This window comes from Gorilla gorilla, chromosome 13 (genome assembly GCF_029281585.2).
Source record: "Gorilla gorilla gorilla isolate KB3781 chromosome 13, NHGRI_mGorGor1-v2.1_pri, whole genome shotgun sequence".
Classification (NCBI taxonomy): domain Eukaryota; kingdom Metazoa; phylum Chordata; class Mammalia; order Primates; family Hominidae; genus Gorilla; species Gorilla gorilla.
In genome coordinates, this window is record NC_073237.2 from 132,157,993 (window position 1) to 132,171,262 (window position 13,270).

Here is a 13,270-nt window from a genome sequence, read left to right on the forward strand (position 1 = left end):
CCAGGCCTCTCTCTCGGGCTTCCTGGCACTTGGATGCTGCGCTCTGTGTCCTGTTTCTTTTTTTTTTTTTTTTTGAGACGGAGTCTGGCTCTGTCGCCCAGGCTGGAGTGCAGTGGCGCAATCTCAGCTCACTGCAAGCTCCGCCTCCCGGGTTCACGCCATTCTCCTGCCTCAGCCTCCTGAGTAGCTGGGACTACAGGCGCCCGCCACTACGCCCGGTTAATTTTTTGTATTTTTAGTAGAGACGGGGTTTCACCATGTTAGCCAGGATGGTCTCGATCTCCTGACCTCGTGATCCGCCCGCCTCGGCCTCCCAAAGTGCTGGGATTACAGGCGTGAGCCACCACGCCCGGCCTGTGTCCTGTTTCTTCTCTCCCCTCTCCTGCCTCGTTCCCTTGTTCACTCGTCCACTTGTTCTGTCCTGCCTCCTGGTTTCCAGAAATCCTTTCTCTGAATGTCCTTCCAAGGATGGTGTCTCCAGTCCTTTCCTGTTTCACGCTTTCCCCATCTGCTGGGCCTGTTTCTCCCGAGCTCACATTGGGCCGTGATTTTTTCATACCCGTAGATTTCCTCAAATGTCTGGTGCCATTTCTGCGTAAGAGTGCTCAGGTGCTGAGGGGCTCTGCAGCCACGTGTGTGGTGTGGTTGTCACCATCCAGCCATCGGGGTGAACCCTGCCAGCATGCTGGTCCCCTCTCTGGCTGCGCAGAGCAGGTTCTTCCCTGGAGGGGAAGGCCTGACTGCCGGGAGCCTGGCTTCTGGGGACCTAAAGGCATGCATGTAAACTTTTGCTCAATCCCCCTTTTCACCTGTTACCCCGTCACAGGGGGGCCTGGCATCCCCAGGCCAGAGACTTTCCCTCCCCTAAGAACGAACCTCCTGTCTTTGTCTAGGTCAGAAGAGGGCAGAACCCACTAGGATAGTTTGAGAAGGAGAACTGGGCCCTGACTGACTCTCAAGCTACTTTCCTAGGTCACTCCCCACCCCAAGTCCCAGGGTCCCCTGGGGCTTCTGGTTTCACATCCCCACAGGGCCCAAGTCTGTTGTGTTCACTGCCCGTCCCCTAGCACAGCGTCCAGGACATGGATGGGGGTGGGAAGATGGGTAGATGATGGATGGATGGTTGGATGGATGGTGGATGATGGACGGATGGACGGACGGACGGATGGATGGATGAATGGATGGATGGAGTGGATGGAGGGATGAGTGGATGGGTGGATAATGGATGGATAGGTGGATGCATGGTGGGTAGATGATGGATGGATGGATGGAATAGATGGATGGAGGGATGAGTGGATGGGTGGATGATGGATGGATGGATGGATGGATGCTGGGTGGATGATGGATGGATGATGCATGGATGGGTGGGGGGATGGATGTTGGATGGAGAGATGTGTGAATGGGTGGAGGGATGAGTGGATGGATGGAGAGATGAGCAGAAGGATGGAGGGATGAGTGGATGGATGTTGGATGGATGGATGGATGGCTGGCTGGATGGATGATGGATGGATGGACAGATGAGTAGATGGATAGATGGATGAGTGGATGGAGGGATGGATGGATGAGTGGATGGATGGAGGGATGAGTGGATGGATAGAGGGATGGATGGAGGGATGGATGGATGAGTGGATGGATGGAGGGATGGATGGATGAGTGGATGGATGGAGGGATGAGTGGATGGATAGAGGGATGGATGGAGGGATGGATGGATGAGTGGATGGATGGAGGGATGGATGGATGAGTGGATGGATGGAGGAATGAGTGGATGGATGGAGGGATGGATGGTGAATGGATGGATTAGTGAATGGATGATGGAGAAGTGGATGGATGGATGAGTGAGTGGAAAGATGGATGGGTGGATGGATGATAGATGGATGTCCAGATACTTCTGTGGGCACTTAGTTTGCAACAACCCCATTAAAAATCAGGGGAAAGTGGGTCAGTTGAAAGAAAAGACAAGAGGAGCTGGCCATCACCCGGGGCCTTGTGAGCAGTGAGGTCTCCTTGGTCAGCGACCCTGGCATTGATGATGGTCTGGGACAAAGCTAGCTTGTTGGCCCTGCCCTGGTCACTGTCACAGCAGCTGGTTCCAGGTGGCTTGGGGGCCGCTTGTCCTCAGAAGCAGCTTAGGGACATGCCTCTTGGAGTCAGCACCTGGGGATAGGAGCTTCCTCTCCCTGTCTCTTGAACACCGTCCAGCCTTGTTCAAGGCAGCTCTGGCCTTGAGGAGGCCCTGAGTGTTCCCACATGCTCTCTCTGGCCATGTAGGGCCCCTCCCTGGGAGCCTGTTGTCAGCACAGGCAGAACCAGTGTGTTGCTGTTGGGTCGGGGCTACCCCCCAGTCCCGCAGATGTGGGATGTACCCTCGCTGCCTGCCTGCTGGGCTGAGCAGAGGCCAGCCCAGCATTCCTCAGTTAGAGGCCCTCCTGCAGGATCTCCGCAGTGGGCGGGGAGGGGGCAGGCTGCCTTGTCTCCCAGGTGTTAGAGCTCTGATGTGGGGGTTAGCCCCGGGTGGGTGAGTAGGAGGCCCCCATGAACCCGAGCCCGTGGAAGCCCTCGGGCAGCAAGTCCTTGCAGTGGTGCTGGAGGGGCCAAGGTTGGGCCAGCGCTGTGTCTCTCCACAGCTGGGGCTGCCCAAAGCAGAACTACTCCTTCAATGACTCGTCCTCCGAGATCAACTGGTGAGTCCACACTCCAGCTCCCAATAGCCAGGCGCTCAGAGGCCTGAGACCAGGGTGGGGTGGGATGAGTCCACACTCCAGCTCCCAATAGCCAGGTGCTCAGAGGCCTGGGACTAGGGTGGGGTGGGATGAGTCTCCACTCCAGCTCCCAATAGCCAGGCGCTCAGAGGCCTGGGACCAGGGTGGGGTGGGATGAGTCTCCACTCCAGCTCCCAATAGCCAGGCGCTCAGAGGCCTGGGACCAGGGTGGGGTGGGATGAGTCTCCACTCCAGCTCCCAATAGCCAGGCGCTCAGAGGCCTGGGGCCAGGGTGGGGTGGGATGAGTCTCCACTCCAGCTCCCAATAGCCAGGCGCTCAGAGGCCTGGGACCAGGGAGGGGTGGGATGGGCAGAGGCTCACACTGCCTGGTCCCTGAGGGATAATGCCCAGCCTCAGCCCAGCAGCCACCCAGGTTCCCCAGGACACATGTGCCCTTAGCCCTGGCTGTGGTCAATGCTGGGAATGTCCCCTTCAAGAGGAGCAGTTTGAGAATTATGAGTTCCCAGCCAGTTCCACAGCCTACACACGCTCTTCCTGAGCCCAGTGAGAGATGCAGGGAAGCCCGTCTCCCAGTGAGTCGGCGGCTTCTCTTCCAGTTCACCATCTTACGGCCAAGGAAGGCGGCTGCCCCGGGCAGGCAGTGGGAGGTGACTGTGGGGCAACTGGGGTGCCTGGTCCAGAGATTAAGACCTGTCCCCAGACCCTGCAAGGCATGTCCCCAGTGCCTGAGCCCCTGTCCGCATCAGGCAAGGAGCAGATGTCCCCCTGCAGCCATGCCCCTGCCTGTTTATGGATGAGGAACTGAGACTCGGGGAAACCCAGGGGGCTGTGGGTTAGATAGCCCGACCTCCCTGCTCTTAGGGACATTCATGGGAGCCTGGCTTCAGGGACCCAGGTGAAAAAAACAGGCTACCCAGTCTGGGGCCCAGGCTGCTGTTGCCCGTCATGTCCAGAGAGGAGAAGCTTTGCCACCCTTGGCAGTGTCGTGGGCTGCAGGCCAAGGCTCCATGGGGACTCAGCCATGGGCCCTGGCCTCACAAGCACCTCCTGGGGGGCCTGCCTGCTGCAGTCCTGCTCTGTCCTCCTCTCTTGGGGAACCTTCCCTTCCCTCTTCCTTATGGTCCCCTCCAAAGGCAAGGTAGGCTCCTTTGGTCCAGCCCCAGTGAGCAGCACATGCTTGGGGCCAGTGGAGGCCAATGGTTATGGCCCCAGCCCCAGGGTGGCTGGGGGACACTAGTGGCTGTGGTGCCCTACTGTGCTGCCTCCTTTCTCTTCTCAGGGCTCCTATTCTGTGGGTGGAGAGAAAGATGACACTGTGGGCGATCCAGGTGAGTGCCCTACCCTGCCCCCCTCCCGACTGCAGTGGTGCTCAGTAAGCACTGAGGACCAACCCATACTCAGTAAGTAGGGAACCCAGGCTCGGTGAGCACTGAGGACATACCCAGGCTCAGTAAATGCTGAGAACAAACCCAGGCTCAGCGAGCACTGATGACAGACCCAGGCTCAGTAAGCAGGGGACCCAGGCTCAGCAAATGCTGAGGACAAACCCAGGCTCAGTAAACAGGTGACTCCAACTCAGTGAGCACTGAGGACAAACCCAGCATTTACTGGCCCAGGCTCAGTAAATGCTGAGGAGAAACCCAGGATCAGTAAACAGGGACCCAGACTCAGTGAGCACTGAGCACAGACCCAGGCTTAGTAAGTAGGGGACCCAGGCTCGGTGAGCACTGGGGACAAACTCATGCTCAGTAGGCAGGGGACCCAGGCTCAGTGAGCACTGAGGACAGACCCAGGCTCAGTAAGCAGGGAAACCAGGCTCAGTAAATGCTGAGGACAAACCCAGGCTCAGTAAATAGGGAAACCAGGCCCAGTGAATGCTGAGGACAAACCAAGACTCAGTAAACAGGTGACTCAGGGTCAGTGAGCACTGAGGACAAACCCAGCATTTACTGACTCAGGCTTAGTAAATGCTGAGGACAAATCCAGGCTCAGTAAATGCTGAGGACAAACCCAGGCTCAGTGAGCACTGAGGACAGTCCCAGGCTCAGTAAGCATGGGACCCAGGCTCAGTGAATGCCAAGGACAAAGCCAGGCTCAGTAAACAGGTGACTCAGGCTCAGTGGGCACTGAGGACAAACCCAGCATTTACTGACCCAGGGTCAGTAAATGCTGAGGACAAACCCAGGATCAGTAAACAGGGGACCCAGGCTCAGTGAGCACTGAGGACAGACCCAGGCTCAGTAAGCAGGGAAACCAGACTTTAGTGAATGCTGAAGACAGACCCAGGCTCAGTAAGTAGGGAACCCAGGCTCAGTGAATGCTGAAGACAAACCCAGGCTCAGTAAGCAGGGGTCCCAGGTTCAGTGAGTGCTGAGGACCGACCCAGGCTCTACTGCTCTCCACACAATTTTCCCAGGGATCCCTGAGGACTTCCTGACCCCCTCTGTCTGCTTCACCACCTGAATGTCTCCCTCCGCAGACCCATCTGTGTCCTTGCTGTTTTTCTGGGGTGGAGAGTGCACAGGCCAGGTCCCTGGCTGGCTCCTGGGTGGGTGACCTAGTTCATGACTGGGTCCCATGTCTCCATCTGAGACCAGAGAGGGTCTCTCACACCCACCCCTATCCTGTTCCAGAGGGGTCAGTAGATGCCTGCGCTGAGAGAGGTTCCGTGGGGAAAACCAGGTCCACTGAGCCTCCATCTCCGTTCCCTCCCCACCAGGGCAGCGGGATAGCCGCTCTCTGGTGTCTTCCTGAGCGTCCTGCCTCACCCACTGCACCCTCCACCCGACCCTGGGCCTAGAGTGGGCGGCCCAGGAGGACAATGGTTTCAAGACTCCATCTGCCCTCGGCCCTGGCGGGGGTCAGCCAAAGGCCTTGGTGGCTAAGACTGTCCTGACACGGGAGTGAGGGTCAAGGCAGACCCCAGACACACACCTGGCTTTGTGTGGTACCTGCCCGCGAGGCGTGTGGGGTCAGGCCCCAGCCCCAGCCCCAGCCTGCTCCAGAGCTCCTTCCCTTTCCTGACTCCCAGGTCATCGTGGCCATAATAAGCTTCCTGGAGACGATGCTTCTCATCTACCTCAGCTACAAAGTGAGTGCCTGCCCGGGATGGCACCTCGCAGGGGGTCCCCACCCTCCCCCGCCTCCCCACCCTCCCCCGCCTCCCCACCCTCCCCCGCCTCCCCACCCTCCCCCGCCTCCCCACCCTCTCCTATTTCCCCACACTTCCCAGCCTCATCCACTGACCTCCAGGGTGGGCTCCTCGCCCTCTTCCCCACCCTGCCCCTCCCCTGCTGGGCCCCACCCCCACCCTCCATCGCCCCCGCTGATACCCCCCGTTTGGCCCCAGGGCAACATCTGGGAGCAGATCTTCCGCGTGTCCTTCGTCCTGGAGATGATCAACACCCTGCCCTTCATCATCACGGTGGGTGAGCCCCAGCTGCCAGGAGTGCGGGCCCTGGAGCCCCAGCCCTGACCTGTCCCCTTCACAGATCTTCTGGCCGCCGCTGCGGAACCTGTTCATCCCCGTCTTTCTGAACTGCTGGCTGGCCAAGCACGCGCTGGAAAACATGATTGTAAGCCGGGGCGGGGGGTGCAGCTGGGACCTGGGGGGGCCACCCTCAGCCTCACCGGCCCTGGAAGACACTGTGCGACGTAGCCTGCCACGCCCCGGCCCTGGCGTGACCTGTAGAGGACCGGGAAGCCAGGGCAGCAGAAACTCTGTCTCTGCTCCTGGAAAACATCCAAGCCAAGCCCCGAATGCCCTCTTTCCAGGAAGAAACTCAATCCCAGAGCTTTTCCTAAGCCTGGAAATGAAATGGCTGGCAGGAGGAGGAGGGACAAAGTGAAGGGTGTGACAAACCCAGGCCACGAGGACCAGGGCCACAAACACCAGGCCACATGCAAACCGGGGGCACGGGGCCACAGGCAGGCCCTGTGCTGAGCATCTCAGGAAACCTGGGCCACGGGGCCACAGGCAGGCCCTGCTCTGAGTGTCTCAGCATGGTCCCTGTCACGTGAATGGCAGTGGTCGGTTCCCTAGGAGCCCACCCTCTCCAAGCCAGACCCCTTGACTCACAGCCCCCATTCCTGCCCCAGTGGTAAATCAGCATTACCATGCTGGGTCCAAGCCTTGCACACTAACCAGCCCTCTGACCTGAGACTTAAGCCTCATTCCCGGGGATGTAGGCAAGATGGGGACCCGTCCTGAGAGAGGACAGCAGAGGGGGTGCCCTACCCAGGTGCAGGCTGCCCCGTGGGCCTCAGCCGAGACGCAGGTGTGGCCAGGTACAGGCTGCCCCGTGGGCCTCAGCTGAGATGCAGGTGTGGCCAGGTACAGGCTGCCCCGTGGGCCTCAGCCGAGACGCAGGTGTGGCCAGGTACAGGCTGCCCCGTGGGCCTCAGCTGAGATGCAGGTGTGGCCAGGTGCAGGCTGCCCCGTGGGCCTCAGCCGAGACGCAGGTGTGGCCAGGTGCAGGCTGCCCCGTGGGCCTCAGCCGAGACGCAGGTGTGGCCAGGTACAGGCTGCCCCGTGGGCCTCAGCCGAGACGCAGGTGTGGCCGGGCCGTCTGCTTTCCACTGTCCTTCTAGTCTCTATTCATTGGCTCCTGGCGGGGTCCACAGTCCCTGCCCGCTGACAGCCACCACTCCTTCCACAGAATGACTTCCACCGTGCCATCCTGCGGACACAGTCGGCCATGTCCAACCAGGTCCTCATCCTCTTCTGCACCCTGCTGTGCCTCGTTTTCACGGGGTGAGTGCCGGCCGTCGCTGTGAGCACCCCAGGACGTTGGGGAGGGCCCGAGAGGCAAGCAGGGCCGGGCGAGGGGATACAGATGTCCAAGCTATCAGGGGGCAGAAAAGGCCACAGTGCCTGGGCTGCGGGTGTCGGGCCACCAAGCTGGGACTGAGGTCAGGAGGCAGCTCCAAGCCCACGTCCCCAGTACACGAGCAGCCCTGCAGCCCGACTCCTCCAAGGACAGATACCCAGATCTGGCTTCCTGGTCTATGCCATGGACGTAGAGAAGGGGACTGGCCCCTAGGCCAGGTGGGGTCTCTTGGCTGAGGCCCAGCTGAAAGCAGGGTCTGGAGGCAGCCAGGGTAAAGGTGGGGGTGCCCAGAGCTGCGAGGGCCTCCAGCCCACCCAAGCATGCCCACTGTGCCCACCTGCCTGTGTCCCCGCGGAGGGCTCCATGTTGCTGCTCTGCCTTGGGTCCCAGCGAGGCCTGGTCACCACTTCCTGTCCCCAGGCAGGGAGGTCAGGCAAGCACTGTGCCCTGGGGGAGGGAGAGTGCCCTGCGTTTCCCGCCTCCCTTCCCCCACTGCTCCTCATGACAGACACAGAGCTCAGTGGGCAGATTGGGGCATCCATGAGGATAGCATCTGGGACCTGGCGGTGACCCCAGCCCTGCCCATTAGACCTCGCAGCCTCAGGCCTGGGTGCTTGTCTGGCTGTGCCAGGCAGAGGCCTGAGTGTGGTGGGTAAAGGGGCAAGGCTCTGAGATGGGGGTAGAGGGCCAGACCCCAGGGCCACCGCTATGTCACCCAAGCCCACGCTGATGACACAGCCCTGCATCCTCTGCTCCCAGAGAATTTTCCAGGGACCTAGGAGAGAGCCACCCGGCAGGCAGGGAGGCTCCGGGGAATTCGCCGTGAACAGAGGCCGCCATGCTGTGGCCAAGCTGCATTGTCAGCCAGCGTCAGGCAGGAGGTGGCTCCGGCAGAGCCTGGGGACAGATGGGCAGGGCTGAGGGCCTGATGCCACCCAGCTGTCAGGAGGGCGGGGCTCACCTGGTGACCAGGTGATGCACAGCTCAGTCTCCTGGGCAGTGAGGGTCCCGTGGGCAGGCAGGATCTCTGAGGGGCCACGGCCCCCCGGCTCCTGGGCCCCAGGCCGCCCCTCACTGCCAGGGGTTGCAGGACCTGCGGCATCCAGCACCTGGAGCGGGCGGGTGAGAACCTGTCCCTCCTGACCTCCTTCTACTTCTGCATCGTCACCTTCTCCACCGTGGGCTACGGTGACGTCACGCCCAAGATCTGGCCATCGCAGCTGCTGGTGGTCATCATGATCTGCGTGGCCCTCGTGGTGCTCCCACTGCAGGTGGGTCCTCTGGGCACCAGCCCTGGGTGACACCAGCAAAGGGACAGGCGGGCGCCAGTAGAGGGAGGGTGCCACTGAGGCTGTGGCACAGTGCGGGGGCCACTCCCAGGAGGGGACAGTGAGGCCAGGCGGGCGGTGCCTGCTCCGTTGCACGCCCCCACTGAGGGTCTACGGCAGGTCTGGTGGTGCTCAGCATGGTGGGTAATGATGGAGTCCCATGAGCTGTCCTCTTCCTTCTGGGGAGATGGTGGGTCTCCGGTGCCAGGGTGACCTGCCCCTCCCAGGCCCAGGCAGAGTGCAGGGAAGGGTCAAGGTGGACAGCCGGCCCATTTCCCATCCACAGCCAGGTGCAGCAGCAGCTGCCAGGCCCATAGGGGGCACACCCCCCAGCCACCCCAGTGGCTTCCCCGTCACCACTGCCGTGGCCCACTGCCCACTGAGCAGAGGAGGGGCGGGGCAAGACCTCAGTGGGAAAGGTGGAGGCCTGGAGAGGGCAGCTGCCTCAGGGTGTGAAGTGCTTGGGCCTGGACTGCCTCTGACACCTCCTCTAGGCACCCCAGCCCACCCTGGAGGGACCCTGCTATCGGGGAGATGGGAGAGGGAGGGGACCCCTGTGGGTGGTGGAACATTTTCCAGGAGCCTGGGTAGGAGGAAGAGCCCGAGGAGGTGGCCAGGGCCTTCTGGGAACCAGACCCCCAGGTGGCTGCAGGATGCCGGGGAGACAGGGCAGTGCTCCTAGGGAGCCTCTGCCGACCCCGGGCTCAGCCGCAGCTCCCTCCCGCTAAACAGCAGTGGGCGTGGCACAGGTATGGGCCCAGGCCAGGCCTGGCTCTTCTCCTCACTATATCCGAGCCAAAGCTGTGGCAGCAGCTGTACGGCCCCCAGCATGGGCCATGTTCTCCACATCTGTGGCTTCCGTTCTCCTGAGTTCAGATGGGGCCGTGCGCGTCTTTCCACCTGGTTGTCGGCCACTCCACCGTCCAGTGCCACGACTCCCGCTCCTGTGAGCTGCCCGCTCCTCTTTGGTCTTCCCCCTGGTTCTCGCTGATGAGCGAGTCTCTGTGTTCTAGAAGCCAGTTGTGTGTGGCTTTCCCGTTACTTCCTGCTCTGTGACCGCCCCTCTCACTTTGCTTACAGAATCTTCCATTCACGGATGGTCTTGATTTTTTTTTTTAATTAGAGATAGGGTCTCACTCTCATTTTGTTGCCCAGGCTGGCCTCGAACTCCTGGGCTCAAGCAATCCTCCCGCCTCAGCCCCAGAAATAGCTGGGATTACAGGCGGCTTGGCTTTGATTCACCAGTCTTTCCCTTATGGTTTCTGTTTTCCTGTCTTTACTGAAAAGATCATTCCCTCCCTCGATCATAAACCTGGCTTCCTATTTTCTTCTAAAAGTGTAAAGCTCGCCTCTCACCTGGAGGGTTTCACCCACCAGGAACCACCGTGTGGGGTGGGGTGGAGCTGGGTTCTCCCCTCTGACGCCTGCTCCCCCACACCCTGCACTCTGCTCCTTTCTCTGTGCATTTCATAACCAGGCAAGGGTGGGAGCGAGGGTGGGAGCACAGTGTGGGGGGCACTCCGTGCGGTGACACTGCCTCCCTCCTCGGCCCTCCTGCCCCAATCCGTAAATCTCACCTCAAATTCTTTACCTTAATTACTTCTGCAAAGACCCTTTTGCAAATGAGGACTCATCCTGAGGTGCAGGGGGACCTGCTTTCAGGGCCATCCTTGACCCTGCTACGGGCCCCCAGCCTCCGTCCCTGGTCCTCCCCGGCCCACACTTCACCACATGGCCGGCACCTGCTGAGGCCGCTGCACCCAGATGCTCTGCAGAGGGGTTGACCCACCCAGTCTCTGAATTCCCCGCAAGCCCTTCCAGAGACACATCCGAGAGGCCCCTGGCCCAGCCGAGGTCAGGGGAAGGGTCAGCAGGGCCAATGCGTCCCCCTTTCCCCTGTGGGCCCACGGCCCAGCCACGTGCAGCTCCACTTTCAGGCTGCGTCCGGCTCCTCTCCCCACCCCACACACCCCAGAGCGAAGAGGAGCCCCAGCCCCAGCCACCCCCAGGGCCACTTTCAAATAAAGCAGGAGCGAAGCGCTCTCTCCCGTGCTTCTCGCGAGACCGTGGCACCCACGGGTAAGGGCCAAATCGGGATGTGCAGCAGGCCTGTTCCATGTCCCTCTGCTGCGTCCACAGCCTCCGGGCCGGGGCTGCCTTCCCATTCTGCTCCTGAAGCACCAGGGGAGCCCCCACCTCCTCTTATCTCCATTAAGAAGTAAGACAAGGCCAGGCGCAGGGCTCATGCCTGTAACCCCAGTACTTTGAAAGGCCAAGGCGGGAGGATCGCTTGAGCCCAGGAATTTGAGATCAGCTTGAGCAACGTAGAGAGACTCCCATCTCTACCAAAAAGTATGAAAGTTAGCTGGGTGTGGCGGCATGCACCTGTAGTCCCAGCTACTTGGGAGGCTGAGGCAGGAGAATCGCCTGAGCCCTGAGGTGAAGGCTGTGGTGAGCTGTGATCTCGCCATCGCACTCTAGCCTATGCAACAGAGAGTGAGACCCTGTTTCAAAAAAAAAAAAGAAAGGAAAGGGCCAGGCACAATGGGTCCTGCCTGTAATCCCAGCACTTTGGAGGGCCGAGGTGGGTAGATCACTTGAGATCCGGAGTTCAAGACCAGCCTGGGAAACATGGCAAAACCCCGTCTCTACCAAAAAATAGGAAAAATTAACCAGGCATGATGGCACACAGCTGTAGTCCCAGCTCCTCGGGAGGCTGAGGTGGAAGGATCACTTAAGCCCAGGAGGCAGAGGTTACAGTGAGCCAAGATCACACCACTGCACTCCAGCCTGGGTGACAGAGCGAGATGCCATCTCAACGCCATCTTAAAACAAACAAGACAAGGTCACTCCAGGTGCACCAAGTCCTGCAGGCATCACACCTGCACTGCTCTTCAGGGAAATTCACGGAACAAATGCGCCATCATCACGAGAACTGATTGCATCTATGGGTATGGCCATGGTGACAAGTGACCGACAGCCCAGCAGCCTGCACGCAGAGGTGTCACTGTAGCTCGAGCTCCGTGTCCACAGCGGGGTCCCTCAGATCAGCCACTGCCTGCCCGCCTTGTCTCCTTTCTCCCGTGTGGGGCAGGCAGAGCAGGCCCTGAGTGGGACGAGCTCTGAGGAAGGCGGGGGCAGGGCCTGGGGGCTGGCGCACCCTCCCTCCCATCAGCCCTGCCGGGCCTGGTGCTCAAACCTGACCCAGGTGGGCCTGTGCTGTCCCTGGCAGGGCTGGGGGTGATTGGGACAGTGATGCCACTGACCCCACCGTCTAAGCCGCTCCCTGCCTCCTCCGAATGGCTCTGGAAAGACAGCCTCTCACTGGCGATGGTAAGGGCGGGCTGCAGTGCCCTTGCCCTTGGTCTCCACTGAGCTGAATGCACCAGTAAAAGCCCTTGAAACAGAGTGATGACCCCGAGGCCCTCGCTCACAAGCATCCTTCTGGAACACAGCAGCGCCGGCTGGGTCTCCTGGAAGTATCCTCCAGGCTCTTCGATCAGCAAGACAGACAGGCAGCTTAAACAGCAGATATGTATCCTCCGCCAGCCCTGGAGGACAGAATCGGAAGTGGAGGGGTTGGCAGGGCTGACCCTATCAGGCCGCTTTGGGGGAGATTGTCCCATGCCTCTCTCCAGCTTCTGGTGGGGCCACAATCCCTGGGGCTCTGTGGCTGTAGAAACCTCAGCCTCTGCCCCGTCTGCACTTGGCGTCTTCTCTGTACCTCTCACTGGATTTAGGGCCCATTCCAACCCAGGGTGACCTTATCTTAAATCGTTACATCCGCAGAGACCTATTTCCAAATCAGATCACATGGCGAGGTTCTGGGCAGATAGGACTTTTAGGGTCACTACGGAGCTGCCTTCATTAGCTCCTTCATCCTCACGGCAGCCCTGGAGGGTTGCCGTGCCATGCAGCCATCTTGCAGGTGAGGAAGCTGAGGCTCAGAGTGGGGGACGTGAGCCCTGGGGTGTCTGACAGCAGAGCCCCCGCCAGCACCATCCACGGGGAAGCCTCTGTTCCGGTCGCCCTGGAGTCTTGAGCACCTCCCAGCTGTGGAAACTGTTTTGTGTGGCAAGGCAGTGGAGCCTCGTCACCGGAACAAAGCAGGCGCTGGATAAGTGCAACGAGATGGTCCCATCTAGACCAGATGATAGCACATCAGCCGTGCGGCCCACAGTCCATGGGAGCTCCTGCCATTGTTCATTTAACACGCGTTCAACAAGCCGGGCACCATGACTCAACCTGTAATCCCAGCACTTCAGGACGACAAGGCAGGAGGATCGCTTGAGCCCAGGAGTTCAAGACCAGCCTGGGCAATGTAGTGAGACCCCATCTCTACAAAAAATAAAAATAAAACTAGCTGGGCGTGGTGGTGACGCACCTATAATC

General features: G+C 60.2%; 1 protein-coding gene across 4 annotated transcripts in view; it reads left to right on the plus strand.

Annotated features, from left to right (window-relative positions):
• The window catches only part of KCNT1 (potassium sodium-activated channel subfamily T member 1), a 95,146-nt gene that overhangs the window by 51,113 nt on the left and 30,763 nt on the right, over positions 1-13,270 (plus strand). For 3 of the 4 annotated variants that reach the window (XM_031014420.3, XM_019034038.4, XM_055349850.2), the window contains 7 exons: positions 2,625-2,681; positions 4,001-4,049; positions 5,753-5,812; positions 6,071-6,145; positions 6,213-6,296; positions 7,380-7,474; positions 8,641-8,821. In XM_031014420.3, coding sequence (XP_030870280.3) covers positions 2,625-2,681; positions 4,001-4,049; positions 5,753-5,812; positions 6,071-6,145; positions 6,213-6,296; positions 7,380-7,474; positions 8,641-8,821 — 601 coding nt within the window. Of the gene's footprint in view, positions 1-2,624; positions 2,682-4,000; positions 4,050-5,752; positions 5,813-6,070; positions 6,146-6,212; positions 6,297-7,379; positions 7,475-8,631; positions 8,822-13,270 lie in introns of all 4 variants that reach the window. The other variant, XM_063696866.1, reaches the window with a different exon arrangement.